Source organism: Lissotriton helveticus, chromosome 8 (assembly GCF_964261635.1).
Source record: "Lissotriton helveticus chromosome 8, aLisHel1.1, whole genome shotgun sequence".
Taxonomy (NCBI): Eukaryota; Metazoa; Chordata; class Amphibia; order Caudata; family Salamandridae; genus Lissotriton; species Lissotriton helveticus.
The window spans coordinates 1,461,400,493-1,461,428,048 of record NC_136069.1 but is presented as its reverse complement, the minus strand read 5'-3'; the positions used below and the strand labels follow the sequence as shown (position 1 = coordinate 1,461,428,048).

Below are 27,556 nucleotides of genomic sequence, written 5' to 3'. Positions count from 1 at the left end.
CTTATCTCCCAGGCCCCTTACATTCCATGTCAAGATTCGTAGGGGGAGCCCTGCATTCGTGCCTCTACCCCTTCCGTTCTATATATCGGGTCGTTCACCATATGTAGTCCTGTGTGTGTCTATCATGGTTCGGGACCCGAAGTCTATGTTTCTTCCCGTTAGCTAAGTAGCGCAGAAGGAAAACAACATATTTCGACCTTACTTGTGAATTCCGAACTAATGCTAAGCAGCTCAAAGTGAAGACCGTATATCCTGACCTTACTTGTGTATTTCCAACAATTCCAAAACAACCCCATCCCTCTCCCCCCTCCCTGCCCCCCTGCTTAATGGACTTTCAACTGCCCGCCTCCCCAACCTAGCAGAGTGCTTATTCCATCCCAAAACCAGAGTACTTGCGTGTTGGGGGGAGAGCATCTCCCCGAGCAGGCGGCATCCCTGCTCTCGTCCGGGCTATCCAGGCCAGTGTCCAGCCGCGACTATAAAGTACTTAGTTCAACTAGCAAGAGACAGCGGCCATTTACTCCCCAGTCGTTCCGGGTCATTCTCCTCCGTCGGCCTCAGCGAGGTCCTGAGTCGGTGATCTGCTCGCGCCCCCTCCGCCTGACGTCTGTGATCTGGTCCGGCTGTTGTCGCGGTGTCCGTGGTTCGTTCTATGAGATCTGCGTGGAGGTCCCGCGGTGCGCCACCCCTCAAGCCAGTCCCTGGCCGCATCGGGGGTGTCGAAGAACCAGACTTTTTTGTCAGCTACAACCCGAAGTCGGGCTGGAAACAGCATTGAGTAGGGCAGTTCTCTTTCTCGCAACGTCTTTTTAACCTCGAGAAAAGTCCTCCTTCTCCGCGATACTTCCGCCGTGTAGTCCGGGAAAAAGGATACCTTAGAGTTCTGGACCTGGATGGCCGGTGCCACTCTAGCCGCCTGCAAGACGGCGTCACGGTCACGAAAGTTAGAGTCTCGCTAGTATCGGCCTTGGCGGGACTTCCGGTTTCGGCTTTCCTCCTGGGCCCTTTCCACAGAGAAGAAATGCGAGAGTCCTTTGGGTTGGAGCTGGTTCTTGATCATATCCTCCACGTATAGGTCCACAGCTCCTGTGGTTTCCGACTCCGGCACTCCTAGTATTCGGACATTGTTCCTCCGGGAGCGCCCTTCCTGATCGTCCAGCTTCTCCCTGAGTGTTTTGTTATCCGCTTGCAATTTTCCCATTTCTATCTGCAGCTCAGACACATCTTCGACTAAGGATTTAGTCACAACCTCGACTTGTTTCACTCTTTCGCTCATCTTCTGGAGGTCTGCGCGTATAAGGGTTACTTCGGTTGCCGTCGCCCCCACCGTCGCTTGTACCTGAGCCAGGGCATTAAGGACATCCTCCAGCGTGGCTCTCTTTGCCCCTTCGGTCTCCACCGTTTTCCCCGTGGACTTGCGTTGTTCCGTCAAGGGGGGGGGGGGGGGGGGAGTCTGTTTGTCATAGGCAAATTTATCAAGCTTGGCTTGCGTGGCGTTGTTTTTGGGGCCTCTGCCCGTCATGTTCTGTGGCCTAGGATGCTACTCGTTCCCAGGGGGTGTGTTGGTTGAAGTCTGCGCTTCCCTTTGGTTCTTGCGAGTCCACCCCCCAAGTGTTGGGTGCCACGAGCTTCCCCTCGTACGTGCCCGCTTACCGGCCAAGCCGTCGCGTTCAATGTCTGTTCTAGCAGGCCCCCCGAGAGGCTTCCGTCGCTATGGTGGCTGTTCCTCCCCTTATGGCGCGTCCGGCGTGGTGCACTCCGCCCGCTGCTCTTCGGTGCGGCCCGGGAGCCTCAGGCCTACTGTTCAAAAGAGGAGGATGGGTGATATCTCACCATCTTCTCGTCCATTAAATTACCCCCACAGGCCGATGTACGTGTTGGCGTACTTGCAAGTTGCCGGTATCTGTAGACTCACTGCGGGCCGTTACTCCGTATGACCAGTGCGTGCCTCCTCTGATCCCCCCCTATCTGCTGCCACGCGGCCAAGCGCCGCCGTGCTTACACCCACAGGGGGGGGGGGGGCTGTGTTTACTGCCGTCAGCCAGTTCAATGCCCGCCTCGCCCACTCTTTGTGTGGCCGATGATGCGACCCGGTGCTCAGAGGGGGGTGCACCCCGCCCTTTTGCCACTGTCTGGTGATTTTTGACTGTGCCACCTCTGGGTCACCAGCACAGGGTCTAGTGCTTGTCTCCCTGGTTCGTCTCATCCTCGCAAAATGGCGGCTCCAACACCTGTGTTGCGGCGTCCGCTGTTTCGCCCCTTCGCTGCCCCTCGCAGCAGCTCGCAGCAGATCGATCGCCCGCAATCCACTCCGGTGGATCGCGAGGCCTCCCGGGCTTGTTTGCGCTGTTTGCCGATGTTCCCACCACTTCCGGTGATCGGCGCCCGCCGATGCCTCACTTCCGCCCGGGCTCCGTTTGGACTCTATGCCGCTGCACGAAGGAGGATAGTAGGCCCCACCCTTCGCGTCTTTTCCCCGCTGGTTGCCGGAGCACCGCTGTCCCCGAAACTGCTCCTCCGGTTGCCAGACCCGGTGCGCCTCGTCTGAGTGATCAAGGTGTCGGATTTTGCCTGCGGATTAATGCGGGATGCCGCCCTACATCGGGAGCCTCCCTAGGTTGCTGCCGCCATTGTTGGCCGCTAGCCACGCCCCCCTGGCTGCAGACTTTAATCTCCCCATGGACCCCACCCTCGATAGAGACTCCAGGTGTACTTTCAGGCCAAATAAGTCCCACAAAGCCTTCGCTAACCTATGCGACCGCTTTCACCTTGTTGATTCGTGGAGATTCCAAAACCCCACGGGTAGGGAATACACATTCTATTCCTCCCCGCACGATTCCTATTTTCGTATTGACTACCTCCTTATCACACAGAATGGTATCCCAAGAATAGAGGACACGTCAATAGAGCCAAGAGTTATGTCTGACCATTCTTGCATCTCCCTAACCATCACTAATGTGAAACCCTCCTCCCGACAATCGTCCTGGCGGTTCAATGAAGAGATACTGGAGAAGGAGCATCACCGGATTGCTATCCAGTCTGCCATTGGTCAGCAATGAATAAAGACAACAACAAGACATTAGAAACTCTGGAACGTGAAATATTGGTCTTAGAAAGTAAACATCAGACAGAGATAAAATAACGCTGAATGCACTGGCTAACAAGAAGTATTAATATAATAAGATCGTGAGCGAAAGGGCTGGGGTATGGCTGGATAGAAGGAGGTTTAAACTTTGCGAATCAAATAAAGCAGGTAAGAGCTTGGCATACTTGACATTTAAAGTACAGAAGAACACAATACCATTAAAGATGCCTCCGGGGTCACCCACTCGGAACCAGATAAGATTGCGGAAGTATTCAAAGACTTTTATGAAGCTTTATATGCCAAAAATAAATCTGTAGAAGAGAACAAAATTCAAGACTATTTAAACGAATGTGATCTTCCGATGCTCTCCTTGGAAGAGCAACTAGCCCTTAATGCGCCGATCGAGGCCATTGAAATTGAGAAAGCGATAAAATCACTAAAGAGCGGGAAGGCTCCCGGTCCCGACGGGTTCTCGGCTAGATTCTACAAAACCTTTCCCTCTCTTCAGGTTGAACCTCTTCTCCACCTCTTCCAGGAAATAAATGACACCGGGGAACTCAAAGGCACGCTTTCTGAAACCATAATCGCGGTTCTTCCCAAAGAAGGTAAAGATCCCTCTCTCCCAAAAAACTATAGGCCCATTTCCCTCATTAATCTTGACTGTAAAATTCTAGCCATGATCCTCTCTACTCGCCTTCAGCAAGTCCTCCCTAAACTAATTCACTCCTCACAAGCAGGTTTCTTAAAAAACAGACTGTCCAGCGACAATACCAGGGTTGGAAAAAGCGAAACTCCTTGACACACCCACAGCGGCAATAACCCTGGACGCCGAAAAGGCTTTTGACAAAGTCGACTGGACTTTCCTGGAGGCAGTCCTAAATAAATTCTATCTGGGGGAAATATTCACGAAGCTAGTAATGTCCCTTTATTTTTGTCCCACGGCGAAGGTAAGGTCAGGTGGCTTTTTCCTCCTCCTTACATTTACAGCAAGGGACGAGACAAGGGTGCCCCCTCTCCCCCTCCTTGTTTCTGCTGGCGATTGAGCCGTTCCTCTATCACAGAAGAAATAATGACGCCATAGCTGGTATTCCATTTCAGGGCTGTAATATAAAACTTACCGCTTATGCGGATGACGTGCTGGTAATGTCGGAGAGAGCAGGAGAGGCCATACCTGCACTTATGTCAACCATTGATGAGTTCTCTGGGGTCTCGGGATACAAATTGAACAAAGATAAGACGGAGGTCAAATTACTTAACAACATAGGCGACAGAGATATCATTGGGGACTCTGGTCTCACTTGGCAGCCGCACTACTTCAAATATCTAGGACTAGATTTTGACACGGATCTACTCTCCACATTAAAAATCAATGAAAAATTAATCCTAAAAAAGATCTCCAACTTACTGGACGTATGGTCACCTAAGTATCTTTCATGGTGGAGCAGGGCAGAAACCCTTAAAATGATGACCACGCCGTTGGTGAACTGCTTGGCCAGCATGCTACCAATGACATTTACTGATGATTTCCTCAACAAAGTAGACAAACTGTTTGGTAGCTTCCTGTGGCAGGGTAAGAAAGCCAGGATATCACTGAAAAAGCTACAACTAGCTAAAGAGAAGGGCGGCCTGGGTCTTCCCTCTTTTAGGAATTACCAGACAGCATTCCTTTGCAAACAAGGGGCACATGGCTGATTGATACCCCAGCTTATGTTCCACTGTGGATAAATATTGAAAAATCTATCATCGAAAACGCGCCTCTACCGACCCTACTTACCATGGACCTCTCATTTGCCTCACTCCAAATACATTATGTTGAACACCAAGCGCGCTCTCTTAAGACTAGACCAGGCCCACACATCAGACCTAAAGATCAGGAAATCCAAGATGATGGCCCTATGGCGGAACCCTTACTTTAAAGTTGACGGCAACACCCTCTATTGGTAATCTTGGTCCAAAAAGGGCATTAATATAGTGAAAGATCTTTATGATGGGACACAACCCCTACCCTTCTCCACACTACAGGCTGTATATGATCTAACACCCATGGACTTTTACAACTTTCTGAAATTGAAGACCATCATATCACCACGCTGCCTTAATCCCCACACACCCTGGCTCATGACCCACATGCCACGTCTCCTAAAGGCTGGTCACTTTGTCTCTAAAGTGTACAAGCAACTCCTCCCTCTACCTAGGAAATCACATGGACAAGTTGAACTCAAATGGGAAACAAAATCCAACTCCACGGGCATTGCGCTTGACTGGGACACAATTCATAGAACTGCCTTCTCTAATAAGGTATCCCCAATCCTTTCCCAGACAAAATACTTGTTACTGAATAGGACATTCTGCACCCCGGATAGACTCTTTAAATGCCAATTGCGAGATAGCCCCACTTGCTGGAATTGCCAGTCTGGAACTGGCGATCTAGCCCATATGCTTTTTCACTGCCCCACCCTACAAACCTACTGGGGGAAAATCTTTGACTGTATACAACATGTTTTCAAGTTACAACCTGTGCGGGAATTTATCATATTGGGGGCTCTTGAACCAAACTTGCCAAATGCGCAGGATCGCCAGCTACTGGACTTGATGCTCACACTGGCGTGTAAGGTTGTTCTCTCTTAATGGAAAAACGCGTCAGAGGTTTGCTTTAAAATCTGGCAGGACTGGCTATCCTTTCTGAGAGGAGCTGACAATCCGGCGTTGCAGTCCTCCCGCTGGCGATCTTCCAACAAGAGACTATGGAAAGCACTTGATGCGTCTTCATTTCATTTTGACCCCCCGTGATATATCACTTAATGCTGTAACCTTACACGGCGCTCTTGTATATCTTCCTTTGAGCCACTGTTAGTGATTAACCTAGTGTATGTCCCACTTACTATTATGTCTCTCTTAGGTGTTACGAACCCCTGTGCGTGACCTAACTGATGACAGCTTATATCTGCATGTAACTGTACATTTATTTTTTTTTGTTTATCTGTCTCTCAGTGTAGTTCTGCCTCCAGGCATCGACAGCCATTGGTTCATTGGTTTTATTTCAGTATTTGTATTGTTGTCGAACAGCACATTTGATTTAATCTCTGTATCCGGTGCCTTACTGTATTGTATTTCATTTCTTTTTCTTCAATAAAAACGATTTGAATTTTTTTTTAAAATTCAACACTGGCATCAGTGTGGGTTTAATGTGCTGAGAAGTTTGATACCAAACTTCAGTATTCAGTGTAGCCATTATGGTGCTGTGCAGTTCGTAATGACAACTTCCCAGCACCATATACTCTTAATGGCATCACTGCACTAACAGTGCCCAGGAATGGCCCTGGGTACTGTAGGGGCATAGGTCTCATGTACTTGTGCCCACGCCACTGGCACAGTGCACCCAGCTAGAAGGGTGACTGAAGTATGCCAGGGCAGTGTGTTTGTGGGCATGGCACACAGGGATGTGTGCCATGTCGACTCTGTTTAGTTATGCACCAGGACACTCCGCAAAGGCTGTGTGTGTGTGTGTGTGTGTGTGTGTGTGTACAGGGCCCCTAAGGGTGGCACAATAAGTACTGCAGCCCTTAGGGGTCTTCTCTGGTCACAGTGCCCTAGGTACCTAGGGTACCATTTACCAGGGGCTGACCTGTGGCCAGCGATGCCAATTGGGTTTTGGTATCAACACAGTTTTAGGGAAGGAACACAGGCCCCAACAGCGCTAAGGATGCCTGGCTTCACCCTGGGGTGCCCAGGAGTGGACACTTCACAGGGAAAGCCAGGAGGGGTTCCACAGCGGTATGAGTATCAGCGCCAGGAAACCGCAAGGTGACCGTCTGGTGACAGTGCGTTCTATAAGTACCATGACATTTACATTTACTCTGCCGCCCCTACCACCATCAACCATAATTTTAAGCTATCATCCTAAGTCTTCTCAAGCACCATGGCGGAAAAAGACCAAAAGGCGCAATACAAACGCTCCAAAGGTGAACCTGCGTTATCTGACTCGCCCATCAAGGCCAAAGCCGATGTGAACAGCACAATGGAAATGATCCTCAAGAAATTGGCAGAAGCTAAATAAACCAAACAGAACACGGATGCCATGCAATTAGAACTTACCCCAATCCTTGCTGACATGAACACAATTAACTCTTAAAATTACCTCTGTGGAGCAAAGAATAAGTGATGTGGAAGATTCTTCGACCCAAATCAGCAAAGAGATGAAATCACTTCTGGCTGTCACCTATGGCTTGAAACGTCGAGCAGCCGAGCTGGAAGGTAGAAATAGGAGAGGCAATATGAGAATGTTTGACATTTCGGAGGGCACTGAAGACACAGTGGAATCATGTATTGCCTTTTTGGAGAACTGGATCCCCCAAATTATGGGCATTAAGTTCCACAACACTCTAGAAGTAGACCAAGCACACAGAATTCCGACCTACAATTCAACAATGAGGAAAACACGACCAATCATCTGCAAACCTCTACGGTATCAACACACAGAAGCCATCTTCAGCTTTTCACATAAAAATTGCCAGATAACCTGTTATGGCCAAAAAATAACTTGTACAACATTACTCAAAACCTACTGTGTATACAAGAAAAAGCTTTCTGCTATTAAGAGACAGGCGACGTGACAAAAACATCCAATTCTCATTTGCAGGTCCTGCTAATTTTAAAATTATAGAGAACTGTAGATTCCATTTCTTCACAGACCCGATCGAACTCTCAAACTGCTTGGACTGCCCTACCACACAAGACATGGACCGTTTGACCTCCTTCTCCAATAAGAGGAAAACTTGATCTCCTTTTTATTTTCTCAATATGCTGATAAGCTTACACATAATTTCAGATGCTGGCAATTCATTAACAAACCACTAAACATGTTTGCCACCGTGATTTTACTGTTTTGTTTTAGATTTACTTACCATTCGTAACGAGAGCAATAGCTAGATTCCGGATAAGATTCCTGACTGCATTTAATTATCCTATTGTTCAATCAACTCAGAATGTACATACAAAAAGGTTGCTAATATATATATATATATATATATATATATATATATATATATATATTCAGAACACTGGAATCCCCCAGTCCTTGGGATACACCTCACTCGAGAGCACTCAGAGCCAGTATCTCGTGGTTTAGCCAAGTTTTATTCAATTCCATTCTCTGCAAATAAAGTTACGCTTACATACGCGTTTCGGCGTTGCCGCCTTCGTCAGTGTAAGCGAGCATTGGCGTTTCAACATCCTTTAAACACCAGCACAGTGACCATCCGTCACGTGTTGACCATTAAGCAACATAGAAGAAGGCACATAGTGTTTATCAACATAATTACACGGCGGCCATCTTATAATGGTGAAAACAACATGTGCAGAACCAAAATGTAAATCAATATTCACAATAAATTGGAAACAAGTGTTTAGTAATGACACTTGGGTTACGTGAAAGTTATATTCACACTATTTACAAAGTAAATCAAAAAAATTTTTCAGTACTAGTTCATTCTCTGCAAATGTGTTTAAACTTAAAATATAATGTACATTCGCATATACTAAACGCCTGTGGTGCCTTCTAACCTGAGGATTCATAGCATTCCATATATGAGTTCTCTCAAGAAAGGTTCACAATTCAAAATTATATGTATATAACTTAGACTGTTATCACGCCCTGAATGGGCTTCCAATCATTCATTCACATGATATTTTGACAGTGAGGTGAAAAGGAGCAGGCACTTCTGAATATATATACATAATCCTTAGTCCAGGTTCCTAAGAAAACAACACAGACAGAGTAAGGTGGGATAATTAAATATGTGTCCACATCTCTTCCTCATTATTCATCCCACCCGGGGCCTTGGTTTGAAGCTGGATAATAAATCTCGATTCCAGGGTTCTCAATTTTTTCACCCAATTGCCCCCTCTCTCAGTTCTGACTAGCTGATCCAGTATGAAATATGTCAATAGATTACTGTTGCTGTTGTGTTTTTGCTCAAAGTGGCGTGCTACAGGGTAATTAGGGTCTTTTGTTGTGATCGCCCTCATGTGCTCAAGAACCCTGAGTTTGGTAGCTTTTATAGTGCTGCCTACATATTTCTGTCCGCAAGGACATATCAAGCAATACACTGTGTAGTCAGAATTGCAGTTTAGTAATTTCGTGATCTTGTTTTTTGTTTTCTTGCCTGGAATTTGGTATTCCTTGACTTTTCGTGAGTTTCTACAGGCCTTGCACTTCATACAAGGGTAGAAGCCAGAAACAGTGATTTTTCTCTTTCTCTTTTTCTCATAGTGGCTATTCACCAGGAAGTCTTTAAAGGAATTCCCCTTCCTATATGTGACCAGGGGGTAATCAGATACAGATTTCCCGATTACAGGGTCTGATTTCAGAATCCTCCAGTTCTTCCGCAGTATATTGAAAATTTCTGGAGATTTGTCTGAGTAATCCGTGATTAGTCGGATCTTTGAATCTGTGGATTTGACCTTATCACTCAAGAGGTCCTTCCTCTCTACTAGTTCACTCCTCATTTCAGCTCTATCCAAGATCCCTTTCCCATAGCCTCTCTGTGAGAATCTCTCCCTCGACTGTTCCTTTGCTGTACGGTACTCCTGTGCAGTTGAGCAATTGCGTATATATATATATATATCACACCAACAGGCAACTTTTCACAAAGTAACCGTAGAGGACACAGCGGGGGTTAAAGAAAGATCGCTTTATTGCTGGTAGGTACGGCATAATGCATTTAGACGACTGTCTTCATCAGATGCCTTTAGCAAAAGGGAAGTGAGGCAACACTGTGATTTTAAACCTTCATGGCTCCTCCCATATCTTCCGAGTACAGCTGGCCCCCATTAACAGTCAATAGTTTCTGTTGCGTAGTCAGCTGTTGATGACTACCTATCCCAGAAGACACCAGAGTACCATTTGTCTTCTGTGGGGCTCTAACACCTGTTCACGCTGCCTGTGCCATTTTCGAGGTTCGCTGGTTTGCCCAAATTGTCCAATTGTAACCAAAACGATCTCCCTCGGGTCCCCTGACGCTCTGCCGCACTTCTTTTCCCAGCTTCGGTCACGGAGCAACGGGTCAGTGTCCGTGCTCTCCCGTCAGATCCGGGCTGCCACCAGGCAATAACCACTTGCTGGGATGGTTTGCGAGGCGGTCCGAGGTAGAAACCAAGTTCATTGGGAATGCACGAGAGCGCCAGACTGTATATATATATATATATATATATATATATATATATATATATATATATATATATGTATGTATATATGTATATATACACTATATAATGCTACATAATGTATTCTCTCTCCAAGTTGTCAGTTCGACTCTCCTGCAGTTGCAACTCCATCAATGATGTCTTCAGTGTTAGGGAGGGGTGGGAGGAGGGTGAAGGGAGGGATTGGGGCTTTTTGGATTTTACTTTGGGTATTCTCAGTTGTTTTACTAATCTCATTTCTACTATCTTTTTGTTTATCCTTATCTTTCCGGACCTGCTGCTCAATATTCTCACTGCTACATATTTTCCACATTCGGCAAGAGTTCCTATTTACTGCTTATCTTATATATGCTGGTAGCGCTACTGAATAATCAACAATAAGCATTAGTCACCCACGTACATCTACTCTTCATATGATAGTCTCCCTGGTACGCTGGTCATTCATCGTGCTTTACATAAGACCAGACCAAGCCACCATCGCTTACGTATGCAATGACCCTCACCCCTGGGGGTCAGATACTAGTCTGTAGTGGCAGGCTGGTCATGTCCATTCTGCTAGCACACTAGTAGTTGGTAGGTTTTCAGGGGGGACCTTTATGGTGCCCTCATGGTGCATGTATTAATAAATCCATCACTGAAATACGTGTGGTTTGTTAACATAAGATGTTGGATACCAAACATCTTGGTTTTCAGTGAAGCCATCATGTAGCTGGGAAACTTGTTTTACCAGTGTCCAGCAGATGTTCTTCAATTGCTACCCTGGTCACTTGTACTGGCTTTAATGGAAGAGATCAACACAGGGACATATCTGCTAATGCAGGTATGTCGTCACATGTAGTACTAAGCACCCTGCCTTAGGGATGTCGGGCCTGATGTAGGGGTGACTTACAAGTATCACATGCAATGATAGGAGATGTGTGACATTGGCAGTCTTGCATGTATTTGGTGAGAGGTCCCTTGGCATGGCACAATTCGTGCTACAGCCCCAAGGAGCCCTCTTTAGCACCTCTAGCCCTAGTAACCAGGGTACCATTTACATAGGATTTAGAGAAGTTGCCGTTTTGGGAAAGAGCTGGCACTGGGGACCTGGATAGCTGGAACCCAGTGCACTTTCAGTCAAAATCACAACATTTACCAGGCAAAAAATGTGGGAGACCATGTCAAAAAGGGGCACTTTACTACGCAGCACTCCTTCCGAATGTCTTTTGGTTTAATTGTAAGCACATGCATTGGGTTCTCATATTGTTTTGGCCTAATAGATGGTAAAAGATAAAACAAGTCAGAAAAATATTCATTGTATCGCCTTTTACAAGCCTCGCAGAAAGCCTTTTGCAATATGACTTGAATTGCACAAGAATATATTTTAAGGGAGTTCTAAATCTTTCTTGATGGAAGGTTATCAGGAGATACCACACACCCATTTGCACACACAGCAGCTTATCACAAAGCTGGCTTTTGAGATGTTTAAATTCTTCAGCTAAATTCAAAATTACATTGTATACCATAATTTGTAAAGATTGTGATTATCGGTTTCACCAGAAGTAAAACTCATAGCATTACCTAATTTCTGAAATGAATACATTTATTTCTTTTGAAGGTTCCTCTTCCACCAAATGGACAGATGCCAGGTTATGGGCATATACCGCCACCTCAGTTTGCTTCCATTGTGCAACCAATGGTGGCTCCACCACCACCACCGATGGTACTTCCAACACCATCAGTAACTCTGCCTTTTGAAACCCCACAATCAGATACACAAATAGAAAAACCACAGCTGGCGGTAAGTTGACAGTCTCTTTTTTTATAAAAGCAATTTATTGTATCTTTGGAAGAGTGTCGCAATAAGGGATGTCCATTTTAATTGGATCCATGCCATATTTCCAGGGTAATTCTACTCTATCCAGATGCATTTTAATTGAGCCATCTGACAGTATGGCATTGATCAGTCTTTCCTGTTCCTATTTTGGCCACTTCTTATTTCATCAGTCTTCACCAACAAATAATTTTCATAACGTTTTTGTTAGTACAATTTTAAAGAATTTATTTAGGTTTTCTAACTCCACACTTAAAAACTTTTCCAAGAAAACAGTCAATGTTATCCTATGGAAGAAAATAGTGTTGTTGGTTTTCGAGTAAGTAGTCGGATATGAGTTTCTGGGGGTAGACTCCGGGGTCCCCCAGGGTCAGCGATGTACTCTTTTTACACCCTCTGTAGCACTAGGGGGGGCCGGGTGCAGAGTGCTGAGGCCCAATGTTATCCAATGGGGGATGGGGGTCTCCGGTTGGTGGCTGCTGACGAGCAGGCCACTTGGTTGTGGGAGCAAAGCTCCTGGACTTTAGCTCAGGGCAAATGTGGAAAAGAGCGCCAAAGGTGCACCCTCAGCGTCACTAGGGCCGCCCGTTGCAGGGTGCTGTTTCGACTTCGGGCGCCCTGTTTGCACTGAGGAATCTCCGGTTTGCAAAGGCACTGCAGACTTTGGGACGAAGGTCTTCTGGGTGCGACCATAACTTTGAGAGGTAAGTTGGAATCTTGGCGGTTGGTTAGGCACTGTGAGTTGGACCACCCAAGGCGGTGGGGAGTCTGGTGGAGGGGTGCCTTTTAGGGTCTTATCTTCTTACCAGCTCTCCTGGTCACAGTGGGGGGGATCTTCTGGATTTAGGCTGCAGGCATTGGCTGGGCATTTGAGGCAAGTCAGGGATCACTGGATCTTAGGTCAGGATCACCGGGGAGACCGCCTCGTGGTGTTTGACCACTCAAGCTGTGGACGTTTGGTGTAGAGTGGTGCGGATTTGCGGCGTCCCGCCAGAGGGTGGAGATTAACAAATACGGTATTCACAGGAGACAGTCTTTGTGGTTGAAGGCAGGCAGGTCCTCTGGGGTTTTTGAGGTTGCTGGCTGCAGGACACAGCGGGATTTCGTAGGAGCAGGTTCGAGGTGGAGATAGGCTGTTAGGGCTTATGCCAAGTCAGTGGGCGTCTTCCTCTTGTTAGCTTCAGCACATCTGTTCGGTCCTTCTTCTTTTCTTTTAGTTTCTTCTGGTCTGCAAGCTTCAGGGGTGCCCCTAAATCTAGTATGGGATTTAAAGAAAAATGCACTCAGAGGGCATTTTAGAGATACCCCCTGAAAAATGACCTAACACTAGTGTCCAGACTGAGTGGCTGCTCCCCAGCTGCCACCAGCAGATGTGTTTCTGGGTCCCTCTTTCGAGAGCCTGCTGCTCTCGTGGGTCTGAAACGATGCACATCCTGGGACGAGGTGCCAAGCCTCCTCCCCCAAAATGGGCAGGGTCCACGAAGGGGAAGCTTCAAAAGGCTTGCCGCCTTTGTGAGCTTCCCCGGGCCTTTCGCTGCTCCCAGCAATTGGTCCCCACCGGTTCTGACCCCACTTAAGGTAGGAGAACCGGCGGGAAAACCAAGTGAGGAAGGGAGGTGTTTCCACTTTTGCCAACCACACCCCTCAGGTGGGGGGGTGAAGCACAACTCTGTCCCTGCCATCTTGCAGATGAGGGGAGCCATATATCCTCCTCCCACTAAAGGGTGGCATTAAAGGGGGTGTACCCACCCCAAGGAAGGGACCCATTAGTTACAACCTTTTACTTATCTGTAATGCCCCTAAATCTAGTATTTAGGGGCACACCTAAACCATGCCTCCTCAGACAAGCAACAAGAATAGAAGGACCGAACAGCCATTTGGCAAAGAGTATTATTATTATGCCGAAGCTAAGAGGAGGACGCCCAATGACTTGGCCCCAACCCTACCGGCCTGTCGCCACCTCAAATCTGCAGAAGCGATACTCAGGTGTGTCCTGCGACCAGCAACCTCAAGAACCCAGAGGACCTGACCTGCCTTCCAAAGAAAATACTTTGTCTCATGTGAACACCAGATTTGCCCATCCAAAGCCTCAAGTCTGCACCACACTGTGATCAACGCTTACAGCCTGAGTTCGAGTGGCCTAACACCACGAGGAGGTCTCCCCAGCGATTGTGACCTGAGATCTGGTGATCTCTGACCTGCCTCGACTTTTCAAATGACACCTGCAGTCTCTTTCTGGAAGACCCCTGTGACCGGAGCTGGTCAGAAAACCTGACGCCTAAAGACACTCCTGCACCCGATGCCCCACTGCTTTGGGTGGCCTAACCGACTGTGTCCCAGCATCCCCAGGCATCCCAACTTACCTCTCCAACCGGTTGTCCCCTCCAGAAAATATTCGTCCCAGAGCCTGTAGTGTTTGTTGCAACCAGAGAATCCCCATTGAAATCAACAGGGAACCCAATGCCAAAACAGCACCCTGCACCCAGGTGCAGCTGTAGATGTACTTTGGGTGCTATCTCAGATCCTTTCCCCTGAGCCCAACACCAGGAGCTTTGCTCCCACAACCTTGTGGCCTGCTTGTGAGCAGCCACCAACCAGAGGCACCCATCCCCTATTGGATAACATTGTTTCTCAGCACTCTGCACCTGGCCGCCCTAGTGCCACTTAGGGTGTTTCAAGAGTGCATCCTTGACCCTAGGGGAAACCCTGGTTCTAACCCCAGAATACCAACTCCCACAAATAAGTGCTTACTTGCAAACACTTATCTTGATTTTCTTCCATAAGATTGCATTGACTGCTTTTCTTGAAAATCGTTTTAAGTGTGGAGTTGATTTGTATGGAACATTGGAAAACTGCATATGCACTAAAGTGAACGACTTACCATTTGTCTAGGCGATATCTCAGTGTGATATCGAGACATATCACACTAATTAGCAAAAGTAATCTGAAAATTAATGTCCATAGTAATCTGTAAAGTAACTAAAGTAATTCCGAACTACTAACTTACCTGTAATTCAACCAACTTAATTTGAATCTACATTCAACTGTAAAACACTGCGTAAGATTTTGCTAAGTATTTCACTTCGCTGCACCAGGCTTGGCTTGGTTCTAGAAATAAAAGAAATATGTTCGAGGCATGTGAGCTGTAGATTACATGCTTTGCATACTCCTGCCATCTAGTGTTGGATCCGGATGTTTGCAAGTTGATTTTCTTCGAAGAAGTCTTTCCAGTCACGAGGTAAGTGACTCCTCCTTTCGGTGGCAGTGCGAATGAGCATCGACTCCATTGTTCGAGGCATGTTAGCTGTAGATCACATGCTTTGCATACTCCTGCTACATACTACTGCAATCTAGTGTTGGGTCCTAATGTTTACAAGTTGTTTTTGTTATAAGAAGCCTTTTCCAGTCACAAGATTGTTTTTTTTCCGCCATTGGGTTCGGATGTGCATTGCTGCCTCTGGTTCAACCCCGTCCTCCGGTTCCCTTCTGAGCGCAATCCACCACCCTCTACGGTATTGTTTCTCGATCGCGTTTTTCCTCATCTCCCTGAACCCAGAAACAAAGCCTTTCCTGGGTAGAGGTGTTCACACCTCCCCAAGGCCAGGAAGAGCCATCTCTGGCAGGGGAGCTTCAAAGGCCTTGCAGCCTTTGTAATGCGACCCCCAGCCTATCCTGCTGTTAGGAGCAGGCCCCCTTCCTATCTCCCCTACTTTTTGGCCGGAAGACATGTGGGGAAAATTAGCCAGCCCAGAAGGTGTGCCCACATCTGTCAACCCAACCTCTCAGGTGGGGGGAGGCGAGGTGAAGCCCACTCTTCAGTGCCCACCATCTTGCAGATTGCAGGCACTCCCCAATGAGGCATTCCCTCAAAACCCCCAAAATGCCCCATAAATACAGTATTTAGGGGACAGCCCTGAACCAAGAAGTTAGACAAGAAACCAGAAGAAGAAAAGGACCGAACAGCCGTGCCGAAGAGGAGGACGCCCACTGACTTGGCCCCAACCCTACCCTCCTGTCCCCACCTCGAACCTGCTCCAGCGAAATCCCAATGTGTCCTGCAGCCAGCAACCTCGAGAAACCCGCAGGACTTGCCTGCCTTCAATCCCAAAGACTGTCTCCTGTGAACTCTGGATTTGTTCAAAGAACAGACTCTCTAGCTCCGCAAGGAACCGTGATTTTGCACCACTCTGCACGCGACGCCCATGGCCTGGGATCGCGTGGCCCAAGAATGAGGTCTCCCCGGCGATCCTAATCCAAGATCCGGTTACCCCCTGACCCACCTCCAGCCGAATCCTGCAGTCTCAAACCGGAAGGTCCCCCCCAACCGCGACCAGGAGCTGGTAAGATCTGACCCTAAAAGGCACCCCTGCACCTGACGCCCCACGCCTTGGGTGGCTAACCGGCCCCGAGATCCTAACTTACTTCTCCAAGTGGTGGTTGCACCCTGAAGACCTTTGTCTCCGAGCCTGCAGTACTTTTGCAAACCGGGCACTCTCTATTGAAAGCTACAGGGCTTCCAACGCCAAAACAGCACTCTGCGCCCGGCTGCCCCAGTGCCGCTGAGGGTGTAAGACAAGTGCATCCTTGACCCTGGGGGACCCCTGAATCTAACCCCAGAATACCAACTCCCACAATAAAGTACTTACATTTGAACCAGTAACCATATTGTTCGAGGCATGTGAGCTGTAGATCATATGCGTTGCATAGCCCGGCATCTGGTGTTATGTCCACTTTGTTTTTGTTCGAAGAAGTCTTTTCCATTCACGAGGTCGGCGCGACTCCTTTTGGTGATAGTGCGCATGGGCATCTGCTCCATTGTTAGATTGTTTTTTCCTCCATCGGGTTCACATGTGAATTGCTGCGCTCGGGATCAGCAGTTTCTCGGGTTCCCTTCGACGCTCAATCCACTACCCTTGATGGTATTGTTTCTCGATCGAGTTTCACATTCTCCGCGTATCGTTTCGACTCTAAGATCTTTGATCGGTAAAATCGTGGAGGGCCGTTGGGCCTCCCTGCGCCGGTTTGCTAGCAGTCCATGGAACGGACTCCATTCAAGCTCTGTACTGGGAGTCTTGCCAAGTTTCTGCGCACCCTCCTGTTTGCAACCTCAAGTGTGCAACCTCTGTTTAAGCTCGGAACACGACGAGAAAGAGTGTGACGTGTGTCGATCGATGAAGACACTCTGAACGTCGGGCTCGACGTTACGAGATGCACCACAAAGGTGGCTCTGCACCGGACATCTTCGGCGAAGAGTCTGACGAGAAGAAACACAAGCTCAAGGAGCCGAAGAAGAACATCACATCTACGTGTCCGAGCCTGACTCCTACATGGAAGAAGAGGAGCAAGTTACACCGGGTCAGCGTACCGTGAGTACAGAAACCCCTTGCCCCAACACCACAAGACAAAAAGGCACTAGTCCTTCCTCTGCCTAAGGGGGTCGGCACCAAGGAAAAATTTAGAGCGCCCCGGTCCCGGCGTTGAAACATAAGGAGTCGCCTTGCTGCTCGGGCTCTTGTCGTACCTATGCCGGCGCCGAAACAAAATCCTCGGCACCAAAATCAAAGCATGTCGTTGTCCACGTTCCATCTTTATCAAATACAAAATCTTCCGTACCGAATAGTTCGGAGCCGAAATGTTTGACGCCGAAAACGGCGAGCAAAGATGAAACACTCCACCAAAAGAGCCTCGGTCCGATGTTCCGACTAAGGATCCAAAACAGAAAGAACTGGTTATAAACCTGGACACTGGTCATATCCATGCCAAATTGCCTGAAAAAAAGTAAAATGGACCAACAGGAAGAGTACCACATTCCCCTAAAGAGAGAAAATCGGGTTCTAAAACTTCCCCACCATATATTCCACCTCCTTTGCCCACTAATCCTCAATTACTAATCACACCCACCACCACCACTACTATCCCTGACCCACAGGATCAAGGTGATGGGGATGAGGATAGGCCACAGGATGTTTACCCATGGGAGAATTACGACACTGACCTAAATACGGATAACGACCCCGACTTACATCCGTCCAGACCATCACCACCTGACGACAATATAGGGGATATTGAGCTTCTTAACAGAGCTGCTCATTATCATGGGGTGGAGCTGCATAAGGAGGCTTTAGAGGAGGACTTCTTGTAGGAAGCTGGCTCTGTATATAGTATACCATACCCTCCTCCTGATCAGGAGTGCAAGTTAATCGATGCCTCTGGCAAAAGGCTAGCCTAACAGGCGGCTAATCACTGGCGCATCGATAATGCTCAGGCTTTGTTAGCAAGATATGATCGGCCTCATTATGATGAGTTAGAAAAACTCATGCAATTTCTGCCTGATGAAAATAAATCTAAGGCAACTGATCTTATTCAGGAAGGCAAACTTATCACCCATACTTCCATCAAGTGCGTCATAGACTCAGCAGACACAGCAGTGCGCGCAGTAAACACCTGCGTGCTGCTACACAGACGTGCATGGTTGAGAATTTCAGGTTTCAAACCCGAGTTACAGGCCTCTATTCTCAACCAGCCATTTGGCAAAGAGCAGCTCTTTGGTCCAGCAGTTGACACCTTGCTGGAGATACAGAAGTCGCAAAGTCCATGGGGGCATTGCAGTTTCCTGCGAATAAGGGTTTCTTTTGTCGCTTCTTTTACAGTGGTGGCTCCAAAAATAGTTCTACCGATAATCCCTCCTCCTCTTACAAGGGCAAAAATCAATTGCCTTCATCGAGAGGCTATTTTAGAGGAGGTTTTGGAGGAAACAATGGTAAGTGAAGAGGCAGAGGCAACTTCACATGCACACCCCCCACACATAACAATCCGTGACTTCCTTCCGCTACCCCCTGATCATTCCACTCATGTCGGGGGACGTCTCTCACAATTTCCTCCTGTCTGGAACACAATCACTTCAGACAAATGGGTTTTACAAATTATCCAATATGGTTACTGTCTGGAACTTAGACACTCCCCCAAACATTCTTCCAAGATCACACGCAATGTCACTAGAACATCTTACTCTTCTAAAGCAAGAAGTTCTCTCTCTGTTACCAAAAGGAGCTATAGAACCAGTACCATCAAAATATCAAGGGGCAGGGGTATACTCCCTGTACTTTTAATTCCCAAGAAGGACAGCTCTCTCAGGCCTATACTAAACCTCAGAGAACTAAATCTATACTTTGTCGGACCACTTTCACAGGGTCACACTCCAAAAAGTACTCCTGCTCCTTCAACAAGGCGATTTTCTGTCCACTCTGGGCTTATAGGATGCCTATTTCCATATCCCAATACACCCTGGTCACCGCAAGTACCTTGTATTCGTAGTAGTAGGCCATCACTTTCAGTTCAAGGTGCTCCCATTCGGAGTAACTACTGCACCTAGGGTTTTCACCAAGTGCCTGGCAGTAGTGACAGCTCATCTACAAAGATAGCACATGAAAGCCTACTCTCAAAAGAGCTGTCAATGTCGCAGTCACAGAACAATGCAGTTGCTCCACGGTCTTGGAGTCACAATAAATCTGTCCCATCTACTACCATCCAACACACAGGCGTATCTGGGAGCCACAATAGATAGACAAAAGGCTTTGGCCAACTCCAATACTGCCAGAATCTGCAACATGCAAACTTTACTCTCAGTTTCAGCCTCAACACTCATTACCAGCTCGAGTGTTCATGCAGTTACTAGGGATGATGGCGTCTTGCATTCTAATAGTCCCATACATAAGACTCCAGATGCCCTTCAAAAGTGCTTATCACGTAAGTCGAATCAGGCTCAGGGTCTCTTATCACCCTCCAGTTCTCCTCCCATGCTTCGAAATGTGGAGTTTTCCGGATATAGATCAGTTCGCCACTAACCTAAACGCAAAATGTCCAAGCTTCACATCCAGGCATCCACACCCATTGTCCAAAGGCGATACACTATGGATGAATTGGTCAGGGATATTTACCTATGCTTTTCCTCCTCTCCCACTCATTCGATAAGGGTTCGGAAGCTCAGACATACGTCCTGGACACTAGTCCTAGTTGCTGCCACATGGGCCTGGCAACCCTGGTTCACAACCCTTTTGGAGCTCAGTAGTTGCTCACCAAAAACTACATCTCACTTGGGAGTACCTACCTGTGCTCCAAGATCCCAACTTACCTCTCGAAGTGCTGGTCGCCCCTGGAGAGTCTCCATCCCCGAGCCTGCAGCCTTTGTTCCCTTTTCAAGATCCTCATTGGATAACATTGAGCGCCCGACGGCTCAAAAGCATCCTGCACCCAGCCGCCTGAGTGCCGCTGGCTGTGACCTCTTTGTCCAATCCTACTCCCCCCCCCCCCCCCCCCCCCATTGAATAACATTGGCAGATTTACACTGAAAAGTTTCTAAGTGTGAACTTTTAAAACCGCTTTATATTCGTGTAAATTCACCACAGTAACTAAAACTTTTTTGCTAACCTGGTTTCAGCTTAGACCCCAGGACTGAATCACAGATCTAGTCCTGGAACTACCAACGTAATCCACAAAGTAATCAACTGTACTTGTATTTAGAAAACCCATTGAGCTCAATGCTAGAGTGTGTTTTAGGATTGTGTTGCCTACTGCCAATACTGTATTCATTGTGTGCACGAACTGTATTGCTCCCTTGCAAAGTATTTACATGAGAGTACTCCTAACCAGAAAAGTATATTTTTATAACTGTTGGTTCTAAAAATAAAACGACTAGTGCTGTGGATATAAAAACAATTGGCCTGGAGTTCAGTCCTTGAGTGTGTGAAACCTTTTGCTTACTGAGTGTGTACAACAAATGTTTTACACTGTCCTCTGGTTCTGCCTTACTGCTCGACCAAGCTACCACTTTGGAGAGTAAGGTCAGTTCTGACTTTAACCTCTGTTATACCTTTGGGGTTTGTGGACTCTATACACACTGTACTTCATACTAGTCCAGTATTGAAGAACCGGGGTTTAACCCAGCGGCGTCAGGGACACGCCTAAGATCTTCGAGTTCACCTGTCTTGGTAGTCAAAGACACGGAATACTTCTGGATGGCGTCAGAGACCAAGTTTATTAGCTGCAGCTAGTAACGGTGATCCTAGAAATACATCACGGTGTAAATTCTCAGGAGACTACTCATTTTACTAAGGCGAGACGTCTCCTTTTATACCCAATATTTCACATTATAAATGTACACCCACTGCACAAAATTCTAGCCAATATGATACATTTTCAAACAAAGTATCACATAGCAAAAACTCAATTTACAATATCCCCACTCAAAAGTTAATTATTAGGAATGCCCCAAATTCAATCTCCACAAGCCGGACAAACCTATAATTGAAAGCATAACCCATGTAATGAAGAAACATAAAAAAAGAAACAGTAACAGATGCTGAACAAGATAAGGCATGTGCAAGGAAACTAAAAAGTTAACGATGTCCTGAACATTGATTGGCAATCTCAGACAAAGATCGATCAGGGAAATTGGCTTTGCGAGGTCCGTTTCAGGTGAAGAGGTCAGTTTCTTACAGTTCATTTCAGAGTCAAAAAGAAACCTAGTTAATGTATACATGAACTAAGAAGGCCAGGCCGCTTTGTTCGCCAGGCTACCTTTACAGGCCTACGTGAAGGCAACACCAAATGGTGGCACAGAACAAAAATAGAGTCAGACTCGAGAATTACCAAACCTCAGACCCTCCTTTTGCCATTACGTAGGCAATAACCTAAGACTCATGTTAATCTGAATCTAGGTCTATATCGATATTCATTAGGTCATCAAAGTGTTGCTGTAGCATCATCTTATTATTCTTTACTTCTCTCGGGACATATCTCCGAACACACATAGTAGCACAAAGACTACAAATGGCGGGACCACACTGGATGCAAAGACAACAAGAGAAAAGGATGGCTAAAACCATACCAAGGAATGTCAGAATCTTTCATCCCCATTTGGACAGCAGTCCCCAAGACCATCCCATCAATGACCAGTCTCCTTAGTCTACATGGATAGACTCAGATCTTATGCAACCTAGAGATGGCTTCTTACACTGTAGGGGCATTATCTGGTATGTAAACACAGCAACTGGATCCAATCAATTTACATACTCCTCGATCTGCAAGTATGATGTCTAATACCATACGATTCTGCAAAGTCATAAGGCGGTCTGCTCGAAGCTCAGCTGTAACATTACTAAGAGCACCTGCTGTCTCATTAATAGTAGCTTCAATAACGCGGACAAGCTGTCGAATATGCCTACTATTGATCATAGGACCCCAAAAGGGCAAGAAGCCCTTGAAAAAATCTATTTCGTGTGCTGCAGTATCTTCCTTATTGAAGACACCTCTACCATATCTCGTTCTATGATAGTCTGAAGCAGTAGTATATGTAGGAGGAAGCAAAAACGCCACATAACATGTTCCTGAAAAATCAGGTGGCAACCATGTGTAGGCTCTGTCATGACAAACACAATATGTGCCTTTAGCTGGCACGAACGGTGGAGAAGTCCGGGATGAATAGACATAGGTTTGAGCACACACACTCTTACCTAGCTGAGCTTTCGGATTCCGACCAGTACCTTGCAAACAAAAATGGCCTCAGTGGGGTACAATCCAAATAGGGGGAGACCTCTTACGTCTCTCCTTCTCTGTCAAGCTAGTAGTATATCCAGTCACGTTCCAACCAACATAAGCCTGCACCTCATCCTTAGGGATAGCATTATATGCATCAATATCTCGGATCATAGCTACTATTCCCCTTATCAAACCATTATTGCTGGAGTTATCTTTAAGGGAACGTAAGGGGCGTACCTCATTTGCATAGATAAACATGGTCTGTAAAGCCCACACAGACCTATTAAAAGAACAAGCATTGGAAATGCAATAGGTCTCGCATTAGGAAAGTTTGAGCTATTGGTATTGTAAATGACACTTTTTTTATTTGTGTTGGTTTTGAAAGTAGCAAAATTAATAGCTTTGTCAGTTACAATGTCAATAGTTTTAACTTTTGCAAATGTGACACCTATAGCATTTGTAATGCAATGTGTGTTGTATTTACGTGACTTAGATGTCTTGATATTACAAATAACAATGGCTTTTAATTTTGTAAATAATTAATACTTAAATAAAAGTTATTGTAATTTATAATGGCAATAGCTTAAACGTTTGTAAATAACTTTTGTGAAGATTATGTTCAGTGTATTTTATTGTGACGAAAATCCAAGAACATTGCATTTGCACCTACACACACACAGAGCCACACACACACACACACACACACATATAGATGTGGTAGTGGTGGATCTGGGGGAAATGGTGGTGGTGGTGGATGTGGTGGTGGATGTGGTGGTGGATGTGGTGGTGGATGTGGTGGTGGATGTGGTGGTGGATGTGGTGGTGGATGTGGTGGTGGAGGTGGAGGTGGAGGTGGTGGTGTTGGATGCGGTGGATGTTGTGGTGGTGGATGCGGTGGATGCGATGGTGGTGGAGGAGGTGGAGGTGGAGGTGGAGGTGGTGTTGGATGCGGTGGATGTTGTGGCGGTGGATGTGGTGATGGTGGATGCGATGGTGGTGGTGGATGTGGTGGTGGTGGTGATGGTGGATGCGATGGTGGTGGTGGATGTGGTGGTGGTGATGGTGGATGCGATGGTGGTGGTGGATGTGGTGGTGGTGGTGGTGGATGTGGTGGTGGTGGTGGATGTGGTGGATGTGGTGGTGGTGGTGGATGTGGTGGTGGTGGTGGATGTGGTGGTGGTGGTGGATGTGGTGGTGGTGGTGGATGTGGTGGTGGGTGTGGTGGTGGGGGTGGTGGATGTGGTGGTGGTGGTGGGTGTGGTGATGGTGGTGGGTGTGGTGATGGTGGTGGATGCGGTGATGGTGGTGGATGCGGTGGATGAGGTGATGGTGGTGGATGCGGTGGTGGTGGTGGATGCGGTGGTGGTGGTGGATGTGGTGGTGGTGGTGGTGGTGGTTGTGGTGGTGGGTGTGGTGATGGTGGTGGATGCGGTGGTGGTGGATGTGGTGATGGTGGTGGATGCGGTGGTGGTGGATGTGGTGATGGTGGTGGATGCGGTGGTGGTGGATGTGGTGGTGGATGTGGTGGTGGATGTGGTGGTGGATGTCATGGTGGATGTCATGGTGGATGTGGAGGTGATGGTGGATGTCATGGTGGATGTGGAGGTGATGGTGGATGTCATGGTGGATGTGGAGGTGATGGTGGATGTCATGGTGGAGGTGATGGTGGATGTCATGGTGGAGGTGATGGTGGATGTCATGGTGGATGTGGAGGTGATGGTGGATGTCATGGTGGATGTGGAGGTGATGGTGGATGTCATGGTGGATGTGGAGGTGATGGTGGAGGTGATGGTGGAGGTGATGGTGGATGTGGAGGTGATGGTGGATGTGGAGGTGATGGATGTGGAGGTGATGGTGGATGTGGAGGTGATGGTGGATGTGATGGTGGATGTGGTGGTGGATGTCATGGTGGATGTGGAGGTGATGGTGGATGTCATGGTGGATGTGGAGGTGATGGTGGATGTGGAGGTGATGGTGGATGTGGAGGTGATGGTGGATGTGGAGGTGATGGTGGATGTGGAGGTGATGGTGGATGTGGAGGTGATGGTGGATGTGGAGGTGATGGTGGATGTGGAGGTGATGGTGGATGTGGAGGATGTGGAGGTGGTGGATGTGGAGGTGATGGTGGATGTGATGGTGGATGTGGTGGATGTCATGGTGGATGTGGAGGTGATGGTGGATGCTGTGAATGCGTTGGTGGTGGATGTGGTGGTGGTGGATGTGGTGGTGGATGTGGTGGTGGATGCGGTGGTGGTGGTGGTGGTGGTTGTGGTGGTGGATGTGGTGGTGAATGTGGTGGTGGTGGTGGATGTGACGGTGGTTGTGGTGGTGGTGGTGGATGTGACGGTGGTGGTGGATGTGACGGTGGTGGTGGTGGTGGCGGTGGTGGATGTGGCGGTGGTGGATGTGGTGGTGGATGTGGTGGTGGATGTCATGGTGGATGCGTAACTACAATTACAGCAGGAACCACAACATGCCGATCTGAGGACTGTTCAGCAACACCCATTCAAAGATACAAGCTGTGGAATCAAGACTGGGGAGACTTGGGGTTTGTTAACCCAACAAAGTTTGTGCTCTAAAATTAACCATTAGGGCATCAAATGCTGCAGCTCATGGGATGCAAACTGCACATATAAATGAAGGACACACATTATGTGAGCCCTGGGTGCACGTAGGTATCAAAGCATTTGGTAGAACTATTCATAAATTAAGAATCGAATAACCAATATTAAAAATATACCTTTTCAAATTAGACCGTAGCAGTTCATATTTAACCTCCACATAATGTATTGTAACTTGAGGATTTGAACGGGAAGTCTGTAAAAGCCTATAAAAAAATAGTGTAAAAAACACCTTTCCGTGATGAGGTGGGTTAAGCGCAATCAGACAACGCTCAATCTTCATTCTGGTTCCACCTGTCGCCCCTTTGAAGGGATTGCCCGAGCACATCACAAAGTACTTGGACAGGAAGGCGCCAGATGGGCAGAAAAACAAAGCACCACGAGACGGGGTGAGCGCAGGTAAGAGGATGCACGTAAACAGGCCTCGCAGTCAGGCGTGGAGAGACGCGCGACCCGCAGTGCATGTGTGCTTTTGTTATTGTGTACAGAGAGTGGTGCACGCCCCTGAAGCGGCTGTGGATTTAAAACTGGAACTTCCCGTCCAGCAGGTTTCACGGTGGCTCGGTGTCGGTCACGTGAAACTCGCCTCACTTAACTGAAAAAATTGGCAGCTAATTGTTGTACGTTATCTTGTGTTGGTGCACGATTCAGGTATCTCTGCCTGGCCCTGCAGGCTTCTTTCAATTGTGATTTCGATGAGACACGTTCTGCTGGAGGTAAATCTTTCGCGTCGTCAGTGCTGAGGGAGGGAGGCGAGGGAGGGAGGAGAAATACGAGCCGGCCTGCCGGCCGTGAGACGTGTGAAGCAGGGGTCGGGGGGAGCGGATACCTTTGAAGTGAAGCTAAGCTTCACTTCAAAGGCGGCCGCCGGCCATTGGACTTTAAGATTTCCCTTTGATTGAGTTCCAAATGGTGGGTGCGCCATTGTGACCTTAGCCAAAGCCGTGTGGGGCTAGAGTATTTTCAGTGTTGTTTCTCCATAATGTATGCAGTGGGGTGCATGTCCTTTGTTCCTTAAGCTAACCTATAGAGTTGTGACACTTTGTTTGTTTGAAGTCTTGGTAGATCATGTGATCTATGGGGTATGACTACTTTCTGCGCAAGTGGGTGTAACAGGTTTGTGTTGCTAATTATTTCGCTGAGAATGTTTTACTCAATTCTGATTTTGGCTCCTAAATTGGTGATGTGACACGGCAGTCCGGGGAGGGGGCCGAGCGACGGAGGGAAGGCAGAGAAGGGGGGGGAGGAGAAATGCGACACGGCGGGCAGGGGAGGGGGCGGAGCGGGGAGAGGGTGTGAAAGCAGCAGGGGCCTGGAGTGCGGCTGAGGGAACAGACGGCGATTTGGTGATGTGCACGCGCATTTTAGGTCAATGCGCTTGCGCATTGACCTAAAAGCCACGGGCACAGCACCAAATCGCCACAGTTAGTTAAACTTTGTTTAAAGCCCTATAGTCTCGCTTCTCTCAATGCGCATGCGCATTGATGGGTCACGAGACCTAAAAAGGCAAAACCAAATATGGCATACCTTTATCTGTCATATGAGGCATAAGACCACAAACCCAACAATTAGTGGTATTTACTACTAACTGATGCTGATGCAACAACTGTATGAACAAATTCTGATCTCCTTGTTTGTTCATGTTCAGGCAACATATAAAACTGGTGCAAAGAAACAGTAGTGAAAGAAAGCATAGGTTGGGAGGTGGGTGCAGATGTCTGTTGTGTAACATAGACAATCCAACCCACACAAGCTAATGTGATACTTAACCCCTTCCGTGCGGCCGCGATTCCCCCCGTGTGCGGCCGAGGAACGAACAGGGCGGGGCCGTGACGAACCCCAGCCGTCATCCGAACACGAGCACTGTGGAGCGTGACGGCTGGGGTTCGTCACCAGTATGGAAGGGGTTAAAAACATCAAAAAGCACAATATTATAAAACATTTGCTATATATCAATGTACAAAATCTTATCTTAAGATCTATTCTCTCAACATCTCTTTCAGTTACAACAGACTCCATCCTCTAACGTGCTGCTCGCGGCAATTTTCCTTCTTCACTCAAGTGTGCGTCCTAGACGTCCCTAGAACCGCAGACCTTTCGTCAATACGCGTGCCACCCCTTAAGTCTTATACCGCGACCCTGCAGCTGAACCCGGATGGTGGCTCAAAAAAGAAAAATAGTCTCTTGTCTGAAAGAGTGTAATTCACAAAAAAAATCAGATTTTATTTGTCCTTTTTAGACCTTAAGTTGTAGCGTTCTTTACCAGGCACAGTTTGATCCTGAAAGAGTGTCTCTGGA

At 47.5% G+C, this 27,556-nt stretch overlaps 1 protein-coding gene across 1 annotated transcript in view; it reads left to right on the top strand.

Moving 5' to 3' along the window:
* The window catches only part of SCAF4 (SR-related CTD associated factor 4), a 1,013,644-nt gene that overhangs the window by 376,752 nt on the left and 609,336 nt on the right, over positions 1–27,556 (top strand). Inside the window, exon 13 of the mRNA XM_078658400.1 lies at positions 11,886–12,068. Coding sequence (XP_078514526.1) covers positions 11,886–12,068 — 183 coding nt within the window. The remainder of the gene's footprint in view (positions 1–11,885; positions 12,069–27,556) is intronic.